Consider the following 25,416-nt stretch of genomic DNA (forward strand, 5'->3'; position numbering starts at 1 on the left):
GAGAAGATACGTGCACTATGAGCGTCCGTCATTCCCTGCCACCCCATTTGCATGAGCACAGCATTCCAACTGAACCACAATGCAGAAGAGTTCAGCAAAACTCAAAGCAAATGCAGGTAAGCATGTTGCACCTACAACTGAGTAAGCAGGGACATGACAGCCTGGAGAGGCCACACTCGCGTTTGAACCAGAACTTGCTTCTAACGCAGGAAGAAGGCAATGGTGTTCCAAGAAACACAAACGACCAAGGAACCCCATCACGTCCTTCCTTATTCATGTCACTACCCTATATTAAACAAACACTGATGCTGAAAATGGTGACATAGAAGGAAAGGGAAAGATAGGACAACCTGGAGTTCCTTTACTTTCAGTCTTTCCTTAACAGTAAATCAAAGGTAGAGAATGATGGAAGAATATGCACATAGCAAGAAGTGAAATAAAAACAGCTGAGTTAGTTTTGTGTTGTGTTACCACAGTTATGGCAAGAGCAAAATACCTATGCACATACAAGTTAGGAAAAATGAACTGTGTAATTACAATGATTCCACACATAAGTTAAATGCTCTTATATTTACATTTTAAACTGGCATTGCATAATACAAAGATGAACAGTAAAATACATGCTAATAATTTAAAAGTTCAACTTACCTTTACTTTCTTTTCTTTACTTTGCTACAGTGTGGCAAACAACAAACACCATGAAAGGCAGGAGACCACAGAAGAAAGGAAAAAGCTTTATCTTTTAGTACTTTAGTGGGGTTTTTTCCCTGCTTCTTGATCCTGGGGCCTGGCATTTTCATCTTGCACAGGACACCAAAATAATGTTGTCGGCCCCAGTTTTTGCTAACCATTGTTTCCCTAATGGCAAGCACAGGGCCTGGTACTTTATGAGTTGCAGAAACAATGGATGTATGGACCTTCATGAGACAAGGACTGTGGCTAATTCATCAATCAGTCACTAAGCCCCAAGCGTTTAAGGATTAGACAGAAGCCTGGGAGGCGCTGGCAGATGGTAGCAGCTGAAGCAACGGGCAAGGACCACACGGCCTAAAGAGGGTGAAGAGACAAGAAGGTCTCCGCAGAGTCCAGGACTGAGGATCCTCTGCCCTCAGTCTCTCCGGGGATAACTATGGAAAGAGGTCCTGGTTAAAGTTAAACTACCTATATAGCCATACGGGGGAATATTAGTCAGCCATAAAATGGAATGAAGTTCTGATACCTGCTACAACTTGGATGAACCCTGAAAACATATGCTAAGTGCATGAAGCCAGACACAAAAGGCCAGTCCTTTCATGGAAACACAGAAGTTGAGGATTTTGCAAAAGAGACAGAAGAGCAGTAGCTGCAGAGGTAAAAGGAAAATCAAAAAGCTGGAATGGAGGGGAGAGGAGGATGCCATGGAAGACAAGGAAAAGTTACAAAAGGTGTGCTCTGGTATATTCTGGCATATTCTAGTATATTCTGTAAATTCATCTTTTAAATACTCTTCCCTGTTGTGTTATTCGAGTAAGATGAAAGTCATGCAAATCTGCTGTTTTATTTTTTTGGCAATGTAGGGCAGGTGGCCAGCTGAACTGAGCTTAGCTCTTGGGCTCTTATTTCTGTGACCCCAGCATCTGCATGAAAAGGAGAGGTCCAGTATCAAAAAGCCCAGCAGCTCTGCACAAGGCAGATATGACTCCGCTCTCCTCAGCTCACTGAGCCCTGCAGCAGAGCCAACCTGCAGAATGTCCTACCTGCAGAATGTCATAGAGATCCTGGCAGATGGCCGCCATGTAGTCCGTCCTTTCAAACAGCCGCTTTCGATCAAACTCCCACCGAGCTTCTCTCCCCGAAGCCTCGATCTTGGCCCGGACATCGAAATAGGACTTTTTCCACATCAAAAGGGTGTTCTTGGCCTCCAAGGTCTTGTGCTGTGCACTCGTGCGATTTTCTCTGTGGAGCAGAGAAGCTGTGATGGTGGTTCCCAGCGCTGCCACCTAGGGCCACGATTTTCTCCCAGGAAAGTACCAAGCCCCCAGTTGAGGCCCCCTGATGGTGCAGCCTGGCACTTCCCTGGAAGGGCAGCTGCTCTGCGGCTGCAAAGGTTGGGGGAGCCACAGCCCAGCTACCCCGATCTGTCCCCTATCCCCACCCCTCACCCCAGGTGCAAAGCATGGACGTGCCAGTGGGTTTTTCTATCTGAGCCAAAGGGGGCAGCTCTGGTGGCCCTGAGTCCCAGGCATGGGATCAATAGCAGTGACTGTAACACCAGAGCAAAATGAATGCCAAGATTTGGGTATTTATTTCACTTTTATAAATTTTTTTCTAATAAAGTGAAAAAAAGGTCTCTGTCTTCTGTGACATTTGCTCCTCAGAGGCTGTTCCAGCTGAGGGGGCCAGAGGGGAACAACAGAAGAAGGCCCTGGTTAAAACAAAACGACCATATATCCACAGGACAGACTATTACTCAGCCATAAAAAGGAATGAAGCACTGGTACAAGCCACAATACGGACCAACATGGAAAACATGAAGCTAAATGAAGGAAACCAGACACAAAAATCACATACGGGGTGGTTCCATTTATATGGAATGTCCAGAGAAGGCAGAACCATAGAAAGAGAAAGTAGATTGGTGGTGCCAGGGGCTGTGGGAGATTGGGAACAAGGTGTTAGGAGTGATGGCTAAAGGATATGAGGCTTATTTTAGGAGTGATGAGTGCACAACTCTGTGAACATACTAAAAGCCTTTGAATTATACACTTTAAATGGGTGCATTGTATAGTATGTGACTTGTGTTTCAATAAAGCTTTTAAGATTTATAAAGCAAACAGTTACTTCTTACTTGAACAAAGTCCGCAGATTGACAACTTTGCAGACCCTCTCGGCAATTTCCCAGGCAATGCGCTCCATGAGCGGGATCATCCTCTCGTCCTTGTTGTAGTGCCTGGAGATGATCCACACCATCCTCAGAGCACTCATCATGCAGGGGATGGTTTCCAGGACCACGTGGAATCCAGAGCCATGGGTGATGTTCTGGCCCGAGGGACACGTCCAAGAGAGGAGAGAGCAATGAAAGCAACCATGGCCTTGGGGTTCAAATGTCTTAATAAAACAATAAATGTGCAAGGAGTTTCATGCTTCTTGATTCCAAAAAACGTTTGCTTATTATAGGGGAAAGTGCTGAACAAACAGAAGATGTTTGAACATGCTGACGCGGAAAGATACAGACAAGATTTACAATTAAAGCAAATAGAGCAATTTGTACCAGAATAAATGAAGAGTAGGTAGAAAGATAAATATTGAGTATATATAAAGTATATATATCGTATAAGGCAGACTGCACTTTCCAAAGATGGCCACAATATCATCTCCCTCCTGTCCTGCATGCTCTTCTGTATTGCAAACTCACCACTCTCCACGGAGAGCTGGAGCCGTGTTCTCCATCCCCTGGAATCTTCACAGGCTCAACTACTGCTTTGGCCAATAGAATATGGCTAAATTGATGCTGTGCCAGTGCCAGTCACAGTCCCTAATGCCTGGACCTTGGAAGCAGGCCATCGCGTAAGAAGTGTGACCACCCTAATCCCCTGAAACCACAGGCTGTGGGACACCCAAACCACATGGAGAGGGCCTGGGGGAGGAGATGCCATGTGGAGAGAGAGGCCAAGGACCATGGAGGTGTCAGACATGCAGGTGAAGAAGCCATCCTGGAAGGGGCTCCTCCAGCCCCACGGCCCCAGCTCTTGTCACATGGGCCAAGATGAATCACCCGGCTAAAATCTTCCCAAATTTCTGACCCACTAAACAGGGAGAAAAATTAAATGGATGTCGTTAAGAAAGTGAAAAGACAACCCACAGACTGGGATACTGCAAATCATATATCTGATAAGGAACTTGTATCCAGAATATATATATATATTTTAAACTCTAATAAATCAAAAATTTGAGGATAAATAAAAAATGACAAAAGATTTAAAAAGACATTTCACCAAAGAAGAAACACAAATTGCCAATAAGCACATGAAAAAGTGCTTAACATGCAAATTAGTCAAATGCAAATTAAAACTACAATGAGAAATTACATATATGAGATATACCACTTCACGTCCACAAGAATGTCTATCAACAAAAACACAAACAAAATGTTAATAAAAGGGAAATGATGGGGTGAGGATATAGGAACTCAATTTTCTGCAGATTTTTCTGTAACCTACAGCTGCTCTAGTAAAAAATAAAAATTTCAGACGGAGAATAAGAAGTGTTGACAAGGATGTGAAGAAACTGGAACCCTCCTAAATGGCTGGTGGGGATGTAAAATGGTGCAATCTCTTTGGAAAACAACTTGGCAGGCTCTTAAAATGTTAAGCATAATTTACCATATGACCCAGCAATTCCACTCCTAAGTGTATGCCCAAGAGAAATTAAAGCATCCATCCATACAAAAGCTGTGCCAAAAAGTAGAAACAACCGAAATGCCCATCAACCTATGAATGGATTAAAAAAAATGTGGAATACACATGCAAGGGAATATTATTCAGCAATAGAAAGGAATGAAGTAATGATACATTCTACAACAAGGATGAAACTTAAAGACATGATGCTAAGTGAAAAAAAAACAGATATCAACATCACATGTTGCATAATTCCATGTATATACAATGTCCAACGTCCAGAAATGGCAAATCTATACAGACAAAAAGTAAACTAGTATTACCTGGCAGTGGGATCAGGGAGTGATTGCAAACGGACCTGGGGTTTTTTAGAGTGATGATAATGCTCTAAAATTAGATTCTGATGTTGGTTGCATGATTGTAAATTTACTAAAAATCACTGACTCATACACTTTAAATGAGTGAATTTTATGACATGTAAATTATACCTCAATAAAGCTGATTTTAAATTTTGAAAATACAATGGTTGTTTTAAGCCACTAAGTTCTGGAGAATTTATTATGCAGCAATAGACAACCAAAGCATCATCTATACCAGATTATTCATAGAAAATCTTTGGAAAGACAATGAAAAATTGAGAACCATAATCAGCTCTGAGAGTGGGACCAACAGGGTTTGTTTGCAAGAGACCAGAAGACATTGCGTTTGGTGTCACTATATCCCTAAAATCCTGAAGATTAAAAAAATACTGTTTTGTTTTGCTCCCCAACATTCCTTATGTCAATGAACTTCGCTCAAAAACTGAGTTGGACAAGACCCCATGGTTCCCCATAGTTGTTCATATCTTCTCCTCAAGAGATCTAACAGGAGGGAAAACAAAAGAGCACCCTAAATGAATAGAAACAGCCACTCTCCAGGTATGTCCCCCTGGCAGGAAGTGAGATGATTTCAACGGCACTCAGAACTTTTAAAAATTATTTTAATGGAGTCGAGAGGTCACTCTGCCGGGCATTCTTACACACTATATAGATAACCCATTTTAGGTTTTAATGCATTGGAATAGCTAGAAGTAAATACCTAAAACTAACAAACTGCAATCCAGTAGCCTGGACTCTTGAAGACGATTGTATAGCAATGTAGATTACAAGGGGTGACAATGTGATTGTGAAAGCCTTGTGGATCGCACTCCCTTTATCCAGTGTATGGATGGATGAGTAGAAAAATGGGGACAAAAATTAAATGAAAAATAGGATGGGGGGTGATTTGGGTGTTCTTTTTTACTTCAATTTTTTATTCTTATTTTTACTTTTTCTGGTATAAGGAAAATGTTCAAAAAAAAGATTGGGGTGACGAATGAACAACTATATGATGATACTGTGAATAGATGACTGTACACCAAGGATGACTGTATGATATGTGAATATATCTCAATAAAACTGAATTTTAAAAAAATAAAATAAATAAAAAATCAAAGCAAAAAAAAATTTTATTTTAATGTGCACTAGAAAAACATACATCACTGGCTTACCAAACCATGATTGCACAGGCAGTATTGTTTCAGATGAGGCTGTTTCTCTCTCTCTCTCTCTCTCTCTCTTTCTCTCTCTCTCTCTCTCTCACACACACACACACACACACCACATAAATATATGTGAATCAATTCAAAGACAATTTAAAGTAAAGTAAGGTTCAGGTGGACACCAGGATAGCAAAAAACACAAAGGTGGTTAGTACATGAATCATGGACATTTCTTATCTCTCACTAATCTTTAAAAAGCTCATTGCACAGAGAAGAGAAGTGAACCCCAGAGACAGGAAACTATGCTGTCACGAATGTCAACTCAGCAGCAGATTCCAACAGGACCCCAAGCCCTTGGACCTGGCCTTGCTGCACTCCCGTCACTGCCCGGATGCTTTCCTGGATGTGCATGCATCAGCCCATCAGAACCTTCCAGCAACCATGTTAGGTAGGTTCTCTTATTATCTGCAAATCCAGGGAAGGAAACAACCTCAGAGGGTTTGCAAACGCATGTGTGGAGGACTCCAGGTCCTGGATCTACACCTTGATAATGCTTCATCCACCCAAATCAGCTCCTTGGCCTCACAAAGACTTTCACTGCCCCCACTGTTGGGACAAAATTAACAATTCCTGGCCTCGTAATGTTGCACCTGAGCACGATAAATTCAGCAGGGAAGGAATCCTCCCAAAAAGGAAATTCAAACCGTGTGAGATCTAATCTGCAGAACCAACTTTCCAAAGGGCAGTACATCCAGCATACCTTGAAATGGCGCTCCACGGTGGAGAGAAACCGCACGTTGTCTGAGGCCTCCATATGTAACTTGAATAATTCTGTTAAGACTGGCTGCAGGTTAGCCATAAGCATAGAGTCCGATTCCCTGATTATTTCCAAGACTTTTCTAACTATTGGAAGCTTTGTTTGTTCATGGAGCGCACTTAGGGTTGTGTTTCTTTCCCGCCAGAAATCAATTTCAGCTAGAGGACCGTTACCCTGAGAGGTGACATGAATGAACATATAATCCATCGCATCATCAGCATGGAGGGGACACTTGTGGCTGTCTGCCCAGCTTCCATTCCTCCCATAGCTCCAAAAGGGTTCCACTGGTGACCTACAATGGCCCAGTCAGAATGAATCTCAGGACTCTGGCTGGGAATGCCAGATAAAGGCACCCTCTGCCTCAGGACAATGGGTTGTGCAAATGTGGAACCAGAAAATGCTGCAAGTTGCTACCATGAAGAAAGCCAGCCTGAGAAGGAAATCCTTACTGAGAGGAGGTAGGAGAGATCCACATAGACACACAGCCAGAGTCCTGATCAAACTGTACCTGAAGCCACCCCTGCCTCTTGAATTTTCCGTTATAAGAGCCAATGAAGTCCCTTTCTTACTTAAGCCCATTCGGTGGGTTTCCCTTGCATTGCAGCCCAAGTATGCTGACTGATAACACAACTTTTTCAATCCAGGCAGTAATCTGGTAGTACACTAACACCAGAAAGTTCAAGAATATCTTGGGTTTATTTATTTTGATCTTTCTGAGGGCACAAAACATTAAGAAAAGAGACTAGATCATGCAGATCCCTAGACTCCTAGCTCTTTCTTGGGGTGCCAAGCATGAAATGTTTCCAGGATCTTTGAAGGCACTATACAAGTTACCTGAGGCATCTTCCTTAGCTGGCCTTCGACAGCTGCAGATATCTGAGTCAACCAGTTTATCACACATTGCTCCAAGATATCAACAGTTTCCTGGTCAGCTGCCAGATCAGACACCTCTCCCTCCACACTGATGTTTGGCATTTCTAACTTGATCTCACCTAGTAGGAAAAAAAATTGTCAACTGGCTACTCATTTAGGAAAAAGTACTACAAACAACAATGCCCAAGGTAACCAGCGGGCTCCTCCTTCTATACGTCAGTATAACAGGTCTGACACATGTCAAGTCGTGATCTGTCTCTACATCAGCCTCTTTGATTAGCATGTAATAAGACATTTTAGACCACTGTTCCAATGTTAAGTTCCATCAAAATGTTTTAGTTATTACATTCCCAAATTTGTGACTTTATTTAAAAATTGAACAAACATCCAGAGTTCAACAGATACATGAGAAAACACTCCAGCAGAAACCAGGGAGCCCAATATACACAATAATAAACAATGCCCTCAGAAGAAACTGAGATAATGTAAAGAAAAGAAGACAACTTCAAAAAAAAAAAATCCCTGTTATTATTCTCAGAGACTTTAAAAAATATGGTATCCATCAAAAAAGAACAAGATGCTATGAAAAAGGAAGAACCAGAGAAAGAGAAAAAGGTCTTAAAAGTTAAAAATATGATAGCTGATTTGAAAAACCCAGTCAAAGGTTGGGAGGATGAAAATTGAGGAATTCTCCAGGAACGTAGAAACAAAGAAAGAGATGGGAAATATAACAGAAAAGACAAGAAACATAGAAAATCAACCCACTAGGTAAAACATCCATCTAACAAGAATTCCAGCAGGAGAAAACAGAGACAAATAGCATAGGAAATTATCAAACAGATACACAAGAATTTTTCGGGTCCTGGGTCTGAAAATACCCACAAAATGGATGGATAAAGAATCACACAAAGGCCCATCATCATGGCATTTCAAAATACTAGGGATAAAGAAATATTCCTAAGAGTTTCCATACAAGGGAGGGAAGAAAAAGATAGATAACTAACAAAAAAAGAAAGAAAAGCAAAAGGACATTCATTCATGTTCTCTAATGAGAACATTCTCATCAAGAACACAGGATGCTAGAAAACAAAGAGAAATGTATTCAAAATTCTGTGCTAAAATTATTTTCTACTCAGGCTTCTATACCCAGAAAATTTATTAACCAACTGTGGAGGTAAAAGTTAAGTCATTTTCAGACATGCCAGTTTTAATAAAATTCTTTCGTACATAACCCCCTTTCTTAGGAAGTTAGTAAAGGATATACCCCAGGACAATAAAGGAGCAAAATAAAAAAAATCTAGAATCTAGGCAACACTGCATCTGGGATGACAGCTATGCAGACATGTGAGAAAGCACCAGTCCACAGTGCAGCAGGGAGACACAGTGCTCTTGAAGGAGGACATTAAGAAAATAAGGGGTTCTCTTGCAAAAGAAACATACAAACAAACAAAACTTAATAAGACATTTTAAGAAAAGGAAGGCTGGAAATGCCAAGGGAGAGAGGGTAAAGCTGTACAAGAAGGATTATCATAGTACACTACCTTGCTCTGCAGCAAGCAGTGAAAAGAAGGAACATACATATAATGGAAAGAAAGAGGTAAGTGAGCAGTGGGGAGGCTGATGCAAAATCCTCATCATTATGGCAGGAAGTAATAGATCAGGTCTAAAATTAAGAAGAAATACCAGTGTGAGCATACAATTTAGACATGCGGCAGTAACTATGAATAGATACTGCTATAGAATTAAAAGAAGTTGCCAAGACAAAGCAGAACTGAGAGATAGTGAAAGTGAGGCAGGGTCAGTTTTTCCCACTCATTACTATCTGTTGGTACCATCTGATTTTTTTTTAACCTTGTGTATGTAATAAATCTTGAAAATACAATAAATTTAATATATGAGCATATTTATACAAATATACATATTAATATAGATGGTAGAAGAGATTTTTTTAATTGACAGGCAAAAATCTACAAAAAGCTATTAGAAAAAGTCCCATAAATAAAAATAAATTTATTCTGTGAGATGATAGTATAGAACGAGGGTAGACAACCTTGTTCTGAAAGAGTCAGACAGCAAGTATTTTAGGCTTTTCAGGCCAAGAGGCAAAATGGAAAATATAATGTAAGTCATTATATAACCATTTAAAATGTAACCATTTAAAAATGTTATTCTTAGCCCATCAGTCATGCAAAAAACAGGCAATGAGCTGGATTTGGCCCATAGGCTGATACCCATTATAGAATCTGTTTTTCTGATTTTACAAATAGTGCAAGCACATTGTAGAAAAATATGAAAAGGAAAAGAAAAATCATCTTAAACCCATAGTCTAGTCAGTGATAATCACTGACAACATTTTAGTGTATTTTCTTCCAGTAATTTATCTAAAACATAAATATATTTTTCACTCATCTACTTTTGATATCAAAAACAAGACACACAATTGCTAAAAGATGGAAACAACACAAGTGTCCATAACTGATGAATGGATAAACACAATGTGGTACATACATCCAATGGAATAATATTCAGGGATAGGAAGAAATGAAGTCCTGATGCATGTGAAAACATGGATGAAACATGAGGACGTTATGTTGAGGGACATAAGCCAGACACAAAAGGAAAATATCCATGGTCTCACCAATATGAACTAAGTATAATGAGCAAACTCTTGAAGCTAAAATCTAGAGTATAGGCTACCAGGAGATAAAAAGACGGTAGATGTGAAAGGCAATGAAATAAGCTACAGTGGCAGAGAGATTCCAAAAGGAGCCGAGAGGTCACTCTGGTGGGCACTCTTATGCACACTTTAGACAACCCTTTTTAGGTTCTAAAGAATTGGGGTAGCTGGTGGTGGATACCTGAAACTATCAAACTACAACCCAAAACCCATGAATCTTGAAGACAATTGTATAAAAATGTAGCTTATGAGGGGTGACAATGGGATTGGGAAAGCCATAAGGACCACACTCCACTTTGTCTAGTTTATGGATGGATGAGTAGAAAAATAGGAGAAGGAAACAAACAGACAAAGGTACCCAGTGTTCTTTTTTACTTCAATTGCTCTTTTTCACTTTAATTATTATTCTTGTTATTTTTGTGTGTGTGGTAATGAAGGTGTCAGGGATTGATTTTGGAGATGAATGCACAACTATGTAATGGTACTGTGAACAATCGAATGTACACTTTGTTTTGTATGACTGCATGGTATGTGAATATATCTCAATAAAATGAATTTTTAAAAAAGAGGGTAGAGAATGGGGAACCGATGCTTAATTTGAACAGAATGTTTAATAAAGATGATTGTAAATGTTTGGAAATGGATAGAGGTGGTGGTAGTACATTATGGTGGTACTAAATTATGGTGTGATTATGGTTGGAAGGGGAAATTTAGGGTTATGTAGGTTGTTAGAAGGAAAGCTAGAGGATAAAACATGGAACTGTATAACACAGTGAACCCTGTTTTGAATGATGACTGTGGTTAATTGTAGAAATATAAGAATGTTCTTACAGGAACTGGAACAAACGTATGTCACCATTATAAGGTGTTAATAATAGGTGGTATATGGAGAAAAATACAACCAATGCAAACTATGGGTATAGTTAATAGTAACTTTGTAATATTCTTCCATCATTTGTAACAGAAATACTATACTAATGCTAAGTCTCAATAATAGGGTAGTATAAGAAATATGGGATTTTTTTTTTGAGCAATGAGAATGTTCTCAAATTGATTGTGTTGATGAATGCCCAACTCTGTGATTATACCAGAGCCTTTGATTGTATACTTTGGATGGATTGTATGGTCTGTGAATGAAACTGTTTATTTTTTTTAAGACACACAGATCCTATTTAAGACTATAAGAAGAAATTCTGAACATCTCTGCTGTAGAATACCAACTCAAGCAGAATGAAAGAAGTGAAAGAGAAAATAGGTTAGGCAGAAACAAAGAGAATAATACAAAAGAAAATGAAAGAAAGACAGAAATACCAAGGGAAAAACTGCACTTCTGAAAAATAATAAAATAAAAGCCTGAGGGAAACATTTCACACGTTATAAAAACTCTGGATTTTACATGTGTTTCTAAAGTCTTTTCATTTCCAAAAGAGAAAATTCCTAGCAAGTAAAGGAGGAAAAAAGTCTGTTTTCCTAGAATAACAACCCCATCTCATGGACCTTAAGAGCCCTGCTGATAAATGCTATGCTATGTTTCCACAACCCAGGATCCTAAAAAGCTGAGCCACCAAAGGGACACCTGTTCCTAGCTAAGCCAGCCTCCCATCCTTCCTGTCCACTCACCACACAATTCTCTCACTTCCCAGGATCCATGGCTCTGCCCACCCCACCCACCGCATCCAGTGACGTGCAGAGCAGCACAAGTCACCAGAGGCTGCTTGGTGCCCACCGTGTGTCAGCCCCCGTACTGGGGACACAAAGTAACTGAAACAGGACTCAGCCACTGACCCCTTCCTGCTAGTGGAAACGCCACCCTTTCCAACCCTCTTCATTTACCTAAAATAACCTTGCTCCCCAGCTCCACCTGCTAAAACCCTGCTTACTTTTTCAGGTGAGGTCAAACACCATCTCCCTCATGAAGACCCCTTTGGTTCTCCCTCACTCCCCCAGCATGGTCTCCTTCTTCCAGATCCTCAAGACCCTAGTACCCTTCTTCAGTTCCTTATTCTGCCATAGTTCTTTGTGTGCTGGATTACAAGATCCTTCAGGATCCTTGAGAGCAGGTATTTCATCATTCCTCTTTGTGCCACTTACAATGATTGGCTCAGTGCCTTTCATACAATGAGCATGTAGACCAGAATTATCATGAAGCAAAACAAAATGCTGCTGAACTTTTAAATTACCTTCTGAAGTAAATAAATCATTCTTAAAGAGGAGAAAATAAAGCCTCACCTTCAAGTTGCTGCATTGTTCTTTGAATATTACTTGCAAATTTCTGAGTGTTCATTAAAAATTCATCCCGTATTAATTGAACACTGTGAAATTCTACTGCTTCCCCAGGAATAGCAGGTAGTTCTAAATCAATCTCAGAAGAATCAGGGACTTCTCCAGGTACAAATCCCACACCTCCTTCTGTCTTGTGTTGATTGAAAGCTAAACCTGGCAAAAAAACCTGAAACACCAAGTTTATTTAACAAATCACACATTTTAAATAATTCATGTTCTTAAACTGCCTCAATTTTAAATTTTCTATAATATGAGCCACAAATATAACTACCTATTTCTATCACAAACTACATATTTAATGCTTACCACCAACTCTTATACATCAGTCTCTCTCTAGTCACTTTGGATGTCTGAAGCTTGTTCTCTAGTAGCTGTCTCCAGACGAGCTCATGGAAACAACATTCTCTTAGTTCTCAAATATTAATAACAGTTTGCTACACTGTTTACGCTAGCAAATCAGTTTTGTTAAATAAAACATCTTGGCTTATATTTTCTTTCCTTGAGTGTCTTATTCAATAGGTTATTCTATTTTCTTTGGGTGTAATGTGTTGCTGTTGAGAAGTCCATTGGTGATCTAATTTTCTTTCCCTTGTAAATTACATCCTCCTTTTGTCTAAATGCCCAAAGGATTTTATTTTCACTAAAGTCCAGTAATTTTACTAGAATATGTCTTCGTGTTGGTCATGCTGGTCATACACAGGACATTCTTTTAATTTGAAACTTCTCAAATCTTCTTTTTATTTCAGGAAAGTTGTCTTATAGTATTAAGTATTTTTTTCTGTTCCTTTGCTTTAGTTTTCATATTCAGTGTCTCTTTTATCCTTATGTTGGATCTTCTTGATCTTCATTCAATATTCACTTTCTCATGAATTCTTTATATCTCATTCATTTCTTTCAGATTTTTTATAAAGTTTCAGTCTTTTATTTAAGGCATTATATGTTTTGTTTATTCATCTTTGAGTGTCTTTTGGCCTAGCCATCATTTCAGAAATGATTTTTCTTTTATTTCTAATTCTTTCCTGAGTTCTAACCCCTCTTTTCTGAATATTGCTAATTCGGATTTATTTTGTTCTTTCATGTCTTGCATAATTTTCTTAATGTCTTTTTATCTTGTTTAGGAGGAATATATTACAATCTTTATTCGTCTTGTTGGCATATCTTTCTGGCATGCTTTTGTTGTCTGTAAAGACATTATTCTACACTTTCCTCTCTTTTATGTTATAATAACTTTTTATAGGATTTGACCTCAAATATTTTTAAGTGAATTAGTTTTCCTGGATTTTTAGAAGGAGACGTACTTCAATGTATCTTCTTCTAATTTTGAAGCGCTCCATCTTGTATTATGGAGCGTTCAAAACTATGGCAGCTTGCTTTCTGAGATTTTCTGGCTCTATTTCTCTCCCTCACTTCTATCTGGACCTTCTATTTCCTGTATCTCTATTGTCCACATTCAATTCAATCTTTATTCGACCCCCAGCTCCTCAGTGTGGGGGCTTGTCTTAAAAACCAGCCCTGGCTGGTCAATTGCAAGAGTCCCTAGGTACTCGACTGCCCCTTGCTGTGGTTCTCTTTCACACCCATTCCTGCACTAGAGAGAAACCTCTCCGAGTTTCAGCAGATGTTCTCAGGCCTGCCACGCTTTTCCAGTGAGTATCTGTGACCATTTGGGGTTCTCCTATCCTTGTATCTGTTTGATGCCACACTGCTACCTTAGCTTTCTCCCACTTCTTTCTACAAACACGCGGGTCCTATGTGGATCTGGTAATAGTTGTTAGTTTCTCCCTACCCATTTGTATTTGGGGATTCATAAAATACTCACCATCTAGTTTTGTGTAAATATTGTCCATGAGCTTTTGATTTTGCTACCTATTTCCTCTATTTTTACATGGAAACTCAGGGCAATTCAAATACTACACTGCCACTGCTGCCCTCAGTGCCATCTTTCCCAAATTCCTCCAAAGCATTTTTTTAACAGAAACATGGCATTTTTGAAATTAAAAGTACATACATACATAAAACAACATATAATTAAAGGATACATTAATATTTGAGGACCTACATTAAACACAACAGCATGGATACAAATGAATGAGACTGAGGATAAAGGGAAAAATAATAACCAAGAGAAACCTTGAACAAACCAGTATCTCTGTACTGAGGAGTATTAAACTCTCGGTATTTGAGGTACAGAGGGAGAGAGGTAACAAAAGATAGTTACTTCTATCTACACATAAATATAAACCTATACATTCATTTATGCCAATACTGAAGAGTAATACTCTCTAGGCTTGGATGACTGAACATATTCACTTCCCATTTATCCATACTCCTAAATACTCAAATGGGGTTGGTATAGAACTATACTTTTGGGGTCTAGAGAGAAATCTAACCATAAGTAACTCTCAGTTCATCCTTATCACCTTCTATTTTTTTTTCTTCCACTTGTTTATTTCACATAAAGCTGGTCCCAGACTGTAGCATACATCGGGTGGAAAAAGAATATCTAGAAAAACTATCTTTTGGACAGAAGCTCAACTTCCTTTACTAGGTATACTTTCTTTACTGCATATTTATCCTCTCGCAGATTATAAGTAGACAGATTTACACAATTGTTGCCCTCTGCAATTACAGAAATGTACAATTTTTGACAATTTGTCAAAAGGAGTCCACTTTGTAAAGCCCATTATTAAAGGAAACACATTTTAAAAAAAATACTGTGTAAACACCAACAGTACAGAACAATGCTTAATATCTGAATCATTCTACTTAAGTACTGATAACTGGGGAAGCTGGAAAATCCCAGAACTGTATTTCTCCCCTATTCTTTTTTTTCTCCCAGCATGTGTTTATTTTATTACTCATCTAACCATACACTGGATAAAGGGGGTGTCAGTCACAAGGATTTCAGAATCACATGGTCATAAGATAAAAGCTATATAACTATATATAGTTATACCATCATTATCAAAAATTGATGCTACTGGGTTACGGTTCAACAATTTCAGGTATTTCCTTCTGGCTATTCTAATATGCTAGAATCTAAACAGAAACAGCTTTATCATGATTCAGTAGTCATAATCATTTGTTAAATCCTAACTTCTCCATTACAACAACTCCTTCTCATTTGATCATTCTCTCAATCTTCAGGGATATCTGAGCAATGACCAATCTAATATCTTAATGCTGAAAAAGGGTGTCAGCATTATGGGGTAGAGAAATGAAACTGGTTGATGTTCTTGGAGAGACTGGTACCTCTGGGTTTCATGGCTTATCTGGCATAGGAACAATCTGGAGGCTTTAAATTTCTGAAAAAATAAACTTAATAAGTAAAACTTTTATAGAGTCTTAGATAGAGTCCAGGGTATTCCTCACGGTTTTCACAAATACTGTTGGTTGGGGCTTGGCATAGCATGGCAATTTGTAATATCTGACTGAAGCCTGCATCAGAGTAACCTCCAGAATGACCTCTTGACTATATTTGAAATCTCTTAGCCACTGAAACTTTGTTTCATTTGCTTTTCCCCTTTTGGTCAAAAAAGGCATGGTCAATCCAACAATGCCAGGGCCAGGCTCATCCCTGGGAGTCATATCCCACGTTACCAGGGCAACTTACACCCCTGGGAGTCATGTGCCTCCTGGGGGGAGGGTAGTGAGTTTATTTGCAGAGTTGGCTTAGAAAGCAAAGCATTTGTTTTTATCTATCTATCTATCTATCTAAGCACTGTTAAGGGAAAGTAGATTCAAGTTTACCAAGGGCTGGGGAGTTAATACTTAGAGGGTAAAGAGTTTCTGTTTGGGGTGATGGAAAAATGGATGGTGGTGACAGTAACACAACACTGTGAGTATAATTAATGCCATTGAATTTTACACTTGAAAATGGTTAAAATGGCAAATTTTCTGTTACCACAATAAATTTTTAAAAGCACTGCTAAGGGTTTCAAAACGCAATCACATGGTGTGTGAAAATGCCACCAGATGGAGGGTTAGGATTGCAGCTCCGTTGAAGGCGCAGCCCCGCTCCCGAACCCCTGGCGACAACCCCGTAAGAACCCCCCACACCGGGAATAACAGAGAGTTTTGGGAGTAACTGGGTCAACACCTGTGGCGCTAGTATGGGCAGCTGAGACTGCCTTTGAGGTTATTTTAAGGTTTGAGTTGTACAACACTTCATTCTTTTCCTTCACTGTCGAATGACCTCTCTGGCAATGATTACCTCAGTTACCAGTGTTACAGGAGTCAACTAATGAAACCACTGCCCATTCAGATGCTGGCAGCGAACTCGAAGAAACAGAGGTTAAAGGGAAAAGAAAAGGGGGCCGTCCTGGGCGGCCTCAGATGCACTGAAAACAGACCATCACTTCTCTGGTGTTCCTGCTGAAAATACATGACCAAAATCTAACCATGGGAAAACATCAGACAAAACCAAAGTGAGGAACATTCCACAAAACAACAACTTGGCTATTCTCCTCAAAAATATCAAGATCATGAAAAACAATGAAAGACGAGGTATTATTCCAGATTGAAGGAGAGTAAAGAGACATGACAGCTAAATACAATGTGGGATCCTAAAATGGTTCATTTTGCTATAAAAGATATTTTAACAATTGGCATTTTCTTGGGGTTTGTCAATTAGATGGCAGGAATGCACTGATGTTAACTTCCTGATTTTAATGGTTGTACATAGTTATGTGGGAGAGTGCATTTCGGTGCATCGTATTTGCATCTTATTCTCAAATGGCTCAGAAAAAAAAGTGTGTATTTATGTATGTATGTATGTATAGATACATAAATTTATATAGATATACAGATACAAACTTGTATAGAGAAAATACACAAATGTAGAAAAGGTTAAAAACTGGGGGATCTCAGTGAAGCATGTATAGGGGGTCGCAGAGTATTCTTACAGCTTTTACATGAGTTTGAATATATTTCAAAATGGAAAGTTAAAAACATGATTGTAGAATTAATTGTGAATAGTCTCTAGAATGCATTGCTTTGTGTTCTGAGAGCAACAATTGAATATGCGACACATTTGAAAGTTTTAAGATGAACTATTCTAGGCACCAGATGTTTCATTTTATGTGAAAACTGAAGCCTCAACCTATCTGAAGTCTCTGCCCCCAGTGGCACTGTACTGCAAAAATACCTAATAACCAACATGGACTGAGCATGCATTTTGAGTCAAGCACCACTTATATAATCTTTACAATAATACTATGAGGAGATATAGACTATTATTCCTGCATATCAGAGGAGGAAACCAAAGCACAGAGGGATTAAGGAACTTCCTTAACCTCCCTAGCAAGTTGCTGAGCCACATTCAAACCACGCTTCTAACCAGTTCTCTGTACTTCCTCAAATAAATATTTGCCGAATAGACCATTTTAGCACCCCAGGAAAGCTCCCTCTGCTCTTTCCATTCTGTCTCTTTCCTAGGAGTACCAATTTTTATGACTGTTACTGCCAAAATTAGTTTTTGTCTGTTTTTGAAATTTATATAAATGGATTTATTGTATTTGTGTTTTTTCAGTCTATCTATCATTCAGCATTGTGTCCAAGAAGCTGTGTTTGCATGCTCAGTAATTTGATCTTTCTTATTGCTATTTTAGTATTCTAGTGTATCAATATTCCACAGTTTATTTACCCATTCCACTGTTTATGGGCATTTATTTTTTCTAGCTTTTGGCTATTATGAATAAAGGTACTACTAACACTCCAAAAAAAAAAAAAAAAAAAGGCAATCACATCACATAACTTCTATCTTTAAAACCCTTATAATAGTTTCCTAGGACTCCTAGACTAAAAAATCCAAACACCTACTCATGGTCTGGAGGGTCCCATTTGATCTGGCCCCCGCCTTCCAGCCCAACCTTATTTCCTACCTCTCTCCTGCCACACTAACACCACTGTTCCCATTTATTTCCCCACAGAGTCCTCGTACTAGCTTTTTCCTACCTACAACACCCCCACAGCTTTTCTCCCCTTGTCATCCAGATCTCAGCATGAGCCACCTCCCCAAAGAGGACCTTTCCTGATCACTATTTCCTAAGTAAACACCACAACCTTCTGCCATCCCCTTCAACCAGGCCCCCCTTGTTTTATCTTCATCATGGCATTTATCACTGATACCTTTATTGCCTAACTCTCCCCCTAGGACATACATTTCTCAAGAGATGGGACCTTTTATATCCTGTTCATCTGTAGATCCCCAGCACAAGAATAGTAGTTGGCATATAAAAGGCACTTAAATAATGTGTTTTGAAATAATCAGGTTTCTCAACCTTGGCACTAGTGACACTTAGGCTGGATGATACTTTGTTATGGGATGGGGGGGTGTTGCTATTCTGTGTGATGCAGGATGTTTAACAGCATCCATGGCCTCTACCCACAACATGCCAGTAGCATCCCCTTCCTAACTGTGGCAACCAAAAATGTCTCTAGTCATTGGCAAATGTGCTCTGGGGTAAAATTGCCCCCAGCTGAAAACCATTGGAATAAATGGCTCTTGTCCCAAATTTTTGCTTAAAGCCTAGAGGTCTCATCTAAAGCACCATAACAAGGATACACACCACTCTAGGAATACACAGAAGGAAATGAGTCTTTCTAATGATAGAGAGAGAAGCAGATCTCTGAATTAGGCTTCAAAGGCATGTGTGATTATAAAGTCAGAAACAGGAGGAAAAGGTATTTGAGATGGGAGAAACTACATAAGCACTACCACAGAATGCCTGGGAAGTGGTAATTCCTGTCAGTTAGATGAAATATGAAGTGTGTGTTTGGGGTGCAGAATGAGGAAGGAATGAGAGGTGAGGCTAGATGTACAAGGTGAGGCCAGAATGAACGTCAAGCTAAGGGAATGGGGCTTTGTTCCACAGTGAACAGGAGCCCTCAGATGTTGTCAGGTAAAGGCAAGCATGATCCTCTTTCTGCTTGCAAATGATAACTGGTGACAACATGAAGAATATATTGAGTGGGGGGAAAGGTTGGAGAAGTCCAGGTGGAAGGCTGATAGGATAGTCAAAGCAGGAAATGACAAGGGCCTGACCTGAAGCAGTAGCAGCAGAAGAGGGAAGGAAGGCACAAAATCAGAAGACTCTTGGGAAGCAAACCTAAGGGCACTTGAAAGTCAAACGGGTAACCTCACAGCTCCAAGACTTAACTGTATGACCATGCCATTAACCTGGCTAGGAGAAAAGAACAGAGGAGGAGCATGCTTGGAGAACAAACATACTGAGTCTGACTCTGTCAGGTCAGGATGCATTTAGCAATACAAGATCTAGATGTGTGCCTATCGTTGAATGCTAGATATTTCAAAATCATGGACATGAAGTCGATCAGCCAGCAGGAGGTGTATATAAAAGAAGGTTAAAGATAGAACTTGAAAATCCCTAAATGTGAAGAACCGGAAGAATCCCCTGAACCTCTGCCTCATCCTTCAACCCAGGACACTTCTTCTTTCTCATCTCTTTGGCTCCTGATTGCTTCCCGTTCAAGATCTCATCCTCATCCCTTGGACTTGATTCCTAATGCCACTCTTTAAAGCTAATTCTGGCTCTCCTCTTTGGCCAAGATGCACATTCACCCTTCAGATGACAGCTTTTTTGCTACTCCTGGTCATAACTCAGCTGGATCCAACCCAGCAACAGCCAATGTAGATGATATGACAAGGAGAATGTGACAGCCAAAGAGAGTTTGTGAGGGATAAGGCTGACAAAACACCACTGGATGTGATAATCAAGGAGGCCACCAAAGACCCAGCCCGGAAAATACTTTCATTTGAGGAGTGAGGGTGGAGTCAAGACTACAATGTAGAGACGAATGAATGGCAAAATTGGTTTGCTTCCCTATGTCTTCTGGTTCAAGCAAAATGGCAGACCAGTTATGCAACCTCTGTAAATGGCTAGAAATGGTGGATAAAATATAATGACAGAGCATCAGATAAAAAAATTATGGAATATTCATCCATATGATATGACTGGACATCTGTAGGATTTTACAGTGGCTACCTCTGGTGGGCTAGGGGCATTATAGGGACCTTCCACTTTTTAGCTTATATATTTCTGTAATGTTTGAGTTTTTATAACAAGCATTTATTCCTTTTGTAATCAGGGGAAAAATGATTTTTTTTACAACACATCTTACCAAGAGAAAGTAACAGCAAGGAGAAAAATCCTATAATCTGTGAGTTTCCCAATGCATGCAACCCTTTAAGAACTAATTATGTTACATTTTGATATTTTATAATGAAAAGTTTAGTTTGCTTAAGGTTGACAATGTTCTTGAGTCCTTGGAAGCCACACCAGGAAAAGATGTTATCCAGATAAACAAGAGCACTCTTGGGTGGAAAAACATGTGCAGGCTGTTCAAAAGGGAATGCCCAGCTGGCCAAACTCAAAGTGTAATGTATTCAATAAAACCCTTCTGTGCCAGTTTGAATGTTATTATGTCCCACAGAACACCATTATCCTTGATATAATCTTGTGTGGGCAGATGTATTAGTGTTGATTAGATTGTAATTCTTCAAGTGTTTCCATGGAAATGTGACCCATCCAACTGTGGGTAATGACTCTGATTGGATGATTTCCCTGGAGGTGTGGCCCCGCCCATTCAGCATGAGCCTTGATTAGTTTACTGGAGCACTATATAAGCTCAGACAGAAGGAACGAGCTTGCTACATCCAAGAGGGACACTTGGAAGAAAGCACAGAAGCTGAGAGAATAGCTGCAGATGAGAGACAGATTGAAGATGGCGGTTGAAAGTAGACTCTTGCTCCGGAGAAGATAAGAGAGGACAAATGCCCCAAGAGCAACTAAGACTGACATTTTGGAGAGAAGCTGAAGCCTAGAGAGGAACATCCTTAGAGAAAGCCATTTTGAAACCAGAATTTGAAGCAGACGCCAACCACATGCCTTCCCAGCTAACAGAGGTTTTCCAGATGCCATCGGCCATCCTCCAGTGAAGGTACCCAACTGTCGATGCCTTACCTTGAACACTTTATGGTCTTAAGACTGTAACCGTATAACCAAATAAACCCCCTTTTATAAAAGCCAATCCATTTCTGGTGTTTTGCATTCTGGCAGCATTAACAAACTAGAATACCTTCCCTCTCACTCTTCAACTCACTCCTACCAACATCCACTGGATCCAGATCGACTGCTCTCAGGAAGTCACAAATGGCCAAGCCCAATAGTCTTTCTCTGCCCCTGACTTCTCAGCCTCCAACAGCCTGCAGCACAACTGTTCATCCTCTTCTTTCATGAAGTGCCTTCTTCTCTTGGTTTCTGCACCTCTCATCCCCTAGTTTTCCTCCTACATCCAGCTCCTCCATCTATATTTTCATTCAGACCCTTGGCTTTCACTATTTCCATGCCCATGACTCCTGTGTTTTAAGGGATCACTGACTGGCATGTGCAGAATGTAGTACAGAGAGCAAGAGTAGAATTGGGGAGACCTATTAAAAGGCAATTGCAATAGTCCTAGCAAGAGAGGATATTGTGGATGTCGCAGAAGACCTTCTCCGTGAGGTCTTCTTGGCCACCCCGTCCAAAATTGCAGAAGCCCTACCTACACCTGCCAACATTGGCTATGCTCCTTCCAGGCTTTATTTTCCTCAACCATCACCGCTATCCAACATACCATTATTTTCTCATTTCTCTTGTTTAATGTCACTCTTCCTGGCTAGAATGTAAGCTCCATGAGTTAGGGACCTTGTTTAAGTCGTTCACTGCCACAGAATACAGTCAATACTCAATAAATATTTGCTGGATGAATGACCTGAGCTCTAGTTCAACCTTGTACATTGTAAAAGTTCTTTATATATTCTGGATATTAGGCCCTTATCTGATCTATGGTTTGCAACTGTATTTCCTCATTCTGTAGACTATTCTTTCACTTTCTTGATAATTTCCTTTAATTCACAAAAGTTTTTAATTTTGATGAAGTTAAATTTATCTATTTCTTTTGTTGGTCATACTTTTGGTGTTATATTTAAGAATCTGTTGCCAACCCCAGATCATAAAGATTTGCCCTTAAGTTATCTTGTAAGAGATTCATGGTTTTAGCTCCTATATTTAGGTCCTTGATCCATTTTGAGTTGATATTTGTACACGGTGTGAGTTAGGAGTCTAATTTCATTCATTTGCATGTGGATATCCAGTTTTCCCAGCACCACTGTTGAGGACAATATTAATTTCCCATTGTACTTAGGACTCTTGTCAAAAATCAATTGGGCATAGATGTGTGGGTCTAATTCTGGACTTTCAATTCTGTTCTACCAGTCTATTTGTCTATCTTTACCCCAGTACCACACTGTTTTCATTACTGTAGCCCTGAAGTACAAAATGATGTTGGAAAGGGTAAGTCCTCCAACTTTGTTCTTCTTTTACAACATTGTTTGGCTATTTGAGGCCCCTTGCAAATTCAATCCCCTTGAATTTGAGGATTGGTTTTTCCATGTCTGCAAAAGAGATTATTGCAATTTTGATAGGGATTGCACTGAATTTGTAGATTGCTTTGAGTAACACTGAGATCTTATCAATATTAACTCTTCCAATCTATGAACACAGAATATCTTGCCATTTATTTAGGTCTTCTTTAATTTCTTTCAGCAGTGTTTTGTAGTCTTCAGTGTACAAGTCTTTTGATATTCTTGGTTAAATTTACTCCTAGATATTTTATTCCTTTAGATGCTATAAGTGGAATTGTTTTCTTAATTTCCTCTTTAGATTGTTCAAATATAGTCTACAGGAAAACAACTTTATTTATGTGTCGTACCCTGCCACTTTGCTAAAAATGTTTGTTAGTGCTAGTATTTTTCTTTTCTTATGGACTCCTTTTTGTTTTCCCTATATACAAATAGAGAAAGTCTGCAAATAGACGTAGTTTTACTTCTTTCTTTCCAATTTGTATGTTTCATGTCTCTTTCTTGGCTAATTGCTCTGACCAGAACTTCTAGTACAAGATTAAATAGCAGTGGTGAAAGTGAGCATCCTTTTCTTGTTCCTGATCTTAGAGGGAAAGCTTTCAGTCTTTCACCATGATGGTGAAAGTATGATGGTAGCTGTGGGTTTTTCATAAATGGCCTTAATCATGCTGAGAAAGTTCCTTTCTATTCCTGGCTTTCTGAGTGTTTTTATTAAGAAACAGTGCTGGGTTTTGTCAAAATTCTTCTCTGCAACTGTTGAGATTACTATATCAATTTTTTTTCCTTCACTCTATTTATATAGTCTATTACACTAAACGATTTTCGTATGTTGAACAACTCTTGCATTCCTGGGATAAATCCCACTTGGTTATGGTGTATAATCTTTTTAATACGCTGTTGGATTTGGTTTGCTGGTATTTCATTAAGGATTTTTGTATCTATATTCATAAAGTGGTCTATAATTTTCTTTTCTTGTAATGTCTTTACCAGGCGTTGATATCAGAGTGATGCAGGTTTCCATCAAATTATCTTTTATTTTTGTGATTGGGCCATGCTTTCCTGTCTCCATTTTAGTTGAGAATTGAACATTCTGAGTATTATGTTGGGGTCACCAGAAATCTAGTTCTCCCACTCTTCAGTTCAACAGACCATGAACAAGAAAAGAAAAAAGGAAAAGGAAAAAAAGCAAGAGATAACAAAGACAAGAAAAGAAAAGAAAAAAGAAAAGAAATGAAATGAAATCAAACTAATAGATAAAACACCCAAGGGATGGGGATGAGGGGAACAGGAAGAAAAAAAAAGGTGCATGGCCTCTAGAAGTCTCTCCTTATAGGAAGCTAGAAAGTGTGGATTTCCAGGTGGAAACCTAGGCCAGCGTTGGTGCTAGTCCCTCAAGGATCCACCAGACCAATAAAACCACAAAAAAGGGGAAAGAACAAAAACAACCAAACAAACAAAAAGGGGCCTTGGCTCTGTAAGTCCTGACAGGTGCTAACATGAGGCCAGAAGCTGCTGCCCACCAAAGCCTAGGCTAGTGCCTCCACTGGGCCCTCAGGTATCCGCCAGACAACGAAGAGCCATGCACAAAAGAACAAAATCCAACGGAGAAAAAGGTGCCCGGGCTCTTCACTTCCCAGTGGCTGCTGGTAGGAGGCCGGAAGTCGCTGCCACGAGGGCTGGGCCGAGGCCGGTGTCTGCGCTGGTCCTTCAGGGATTCCCCCGGACCAGCCTCGACCCTCAACCCCAGCTTCTGGAAGGCGAGGTCTCCCATCCCCGCCCTGGCCCGGAATCCGGGCCGCATTTCTGCAGCCGCCACGTCTCCACAGCCAGGGCCGCGCGCCCGAGGAAGGGGGCTGCTCACCGGCTGCCGCTTTCACATACAGAAGCTGAGCTGCCTCTCGCAGCTTCTGGCACTCCTGCAGCTGTTCTACATGTCCGTTCTGATGCCAGGGTTACCACCCAGGTAATTCCGACCTCTTCTGCGGGATCCCTCATTTTTCTACTGAAGCGACGGCGCCACCCTTGACGTGGTCGCCAGCGCCATTCTGCGCCTGCGCATTCGCGATGCCCGTCCCCAAATGCGCACGTGTCCGACGCCGCCTCCTCACTCGGGTCTCGCTTGACGTCATCTCAGAGGGGCCTTTCCTACCACGTGTCCCTCCCTGTTACATTTTCCAACATCCTTAGTGAAGTTAGCCTGCTGATGACCTTTTTGATCTTTTTGTAAAGAAAGCTCAGACGTGGCCTGCTCAGCGATGCCGAGGCCTCCTCTTACCGCCCTCCACACTCAGTCAATTTCTATCACATTACCTGGGCTTGTTTCCTCCTTACACTTGCCTTTACCTGGCATTTCCTTGATTATGTATTTGTTTTTTCATGTCTTTCCCGTGAGTATAAGCACCCAGGCAGTGCCTGGCACAGATGAACTGCCAACTATGTATGCCTGAGGTA

The 25,416-nt window shown here is 40.0% G+C and overlaps 1 protein-coding gene across 7 annotated transcripts in view; it reads right to left on the reverse strand.

Annotated features, from left to right (window-relative positions):
• DNAH10 (dynein axonemal heavy chain 10) overlaps nucleotides 1-25,416 on the reverse strand; it is a 183,860-nt gene that overhangs the window by 150,337 nt on the left and 8,107 nt on the right. For all 7 annotated transcript variants that reach the window (XR_005213945.1, XM_037816529.1, XM_037816528.1 and 4 more), the window contains exons 6-10: nucleotides 12,489-12,708; nucleotides 7,544-7,701; nucleotides 6,653-6,883; nucleotides 2,825-3,015; nucleotides 1,737-1,935 (exon numbers count right to left, since the gene is read on the reverse strand). Coding sequence is in view for 6 of the 7 variants with exons in the window: in XM_037816529.1 (XP_037672457.1) it covers nucleotides 1,737-1,935; nucleotides 2,825-3,015; nucleotides 6,653-6,883; nucleotides 7,544-7,701; nucleotides 12,489-12,708 (999 nt within the window). In the remaining variant the exon portion in view is untranslated. The remainder of the gene's footprint in view (nucleotides 1-1,736; nucleotides 1,936-2,824; nucleotides 3,016-6,652; nucleotides 6,884-7,543; nucleotides 7,702-12,488; nucleotides 12,709-25,416) is intronic.

This window comes from Choloepus didactylus, chromosome 23 (assembly GCF_015220235.1).
Source record: "Choloepus didactylus isolate mChoDid1 chromosome 23, mChoDid1.pri, whole genome shotgun sequence".
NCBI lineage: Eukaryota > Metazoa > Chordata > Mammalia > Pilosa > Megalonychidae > Choloepus > Choloepus didactylus.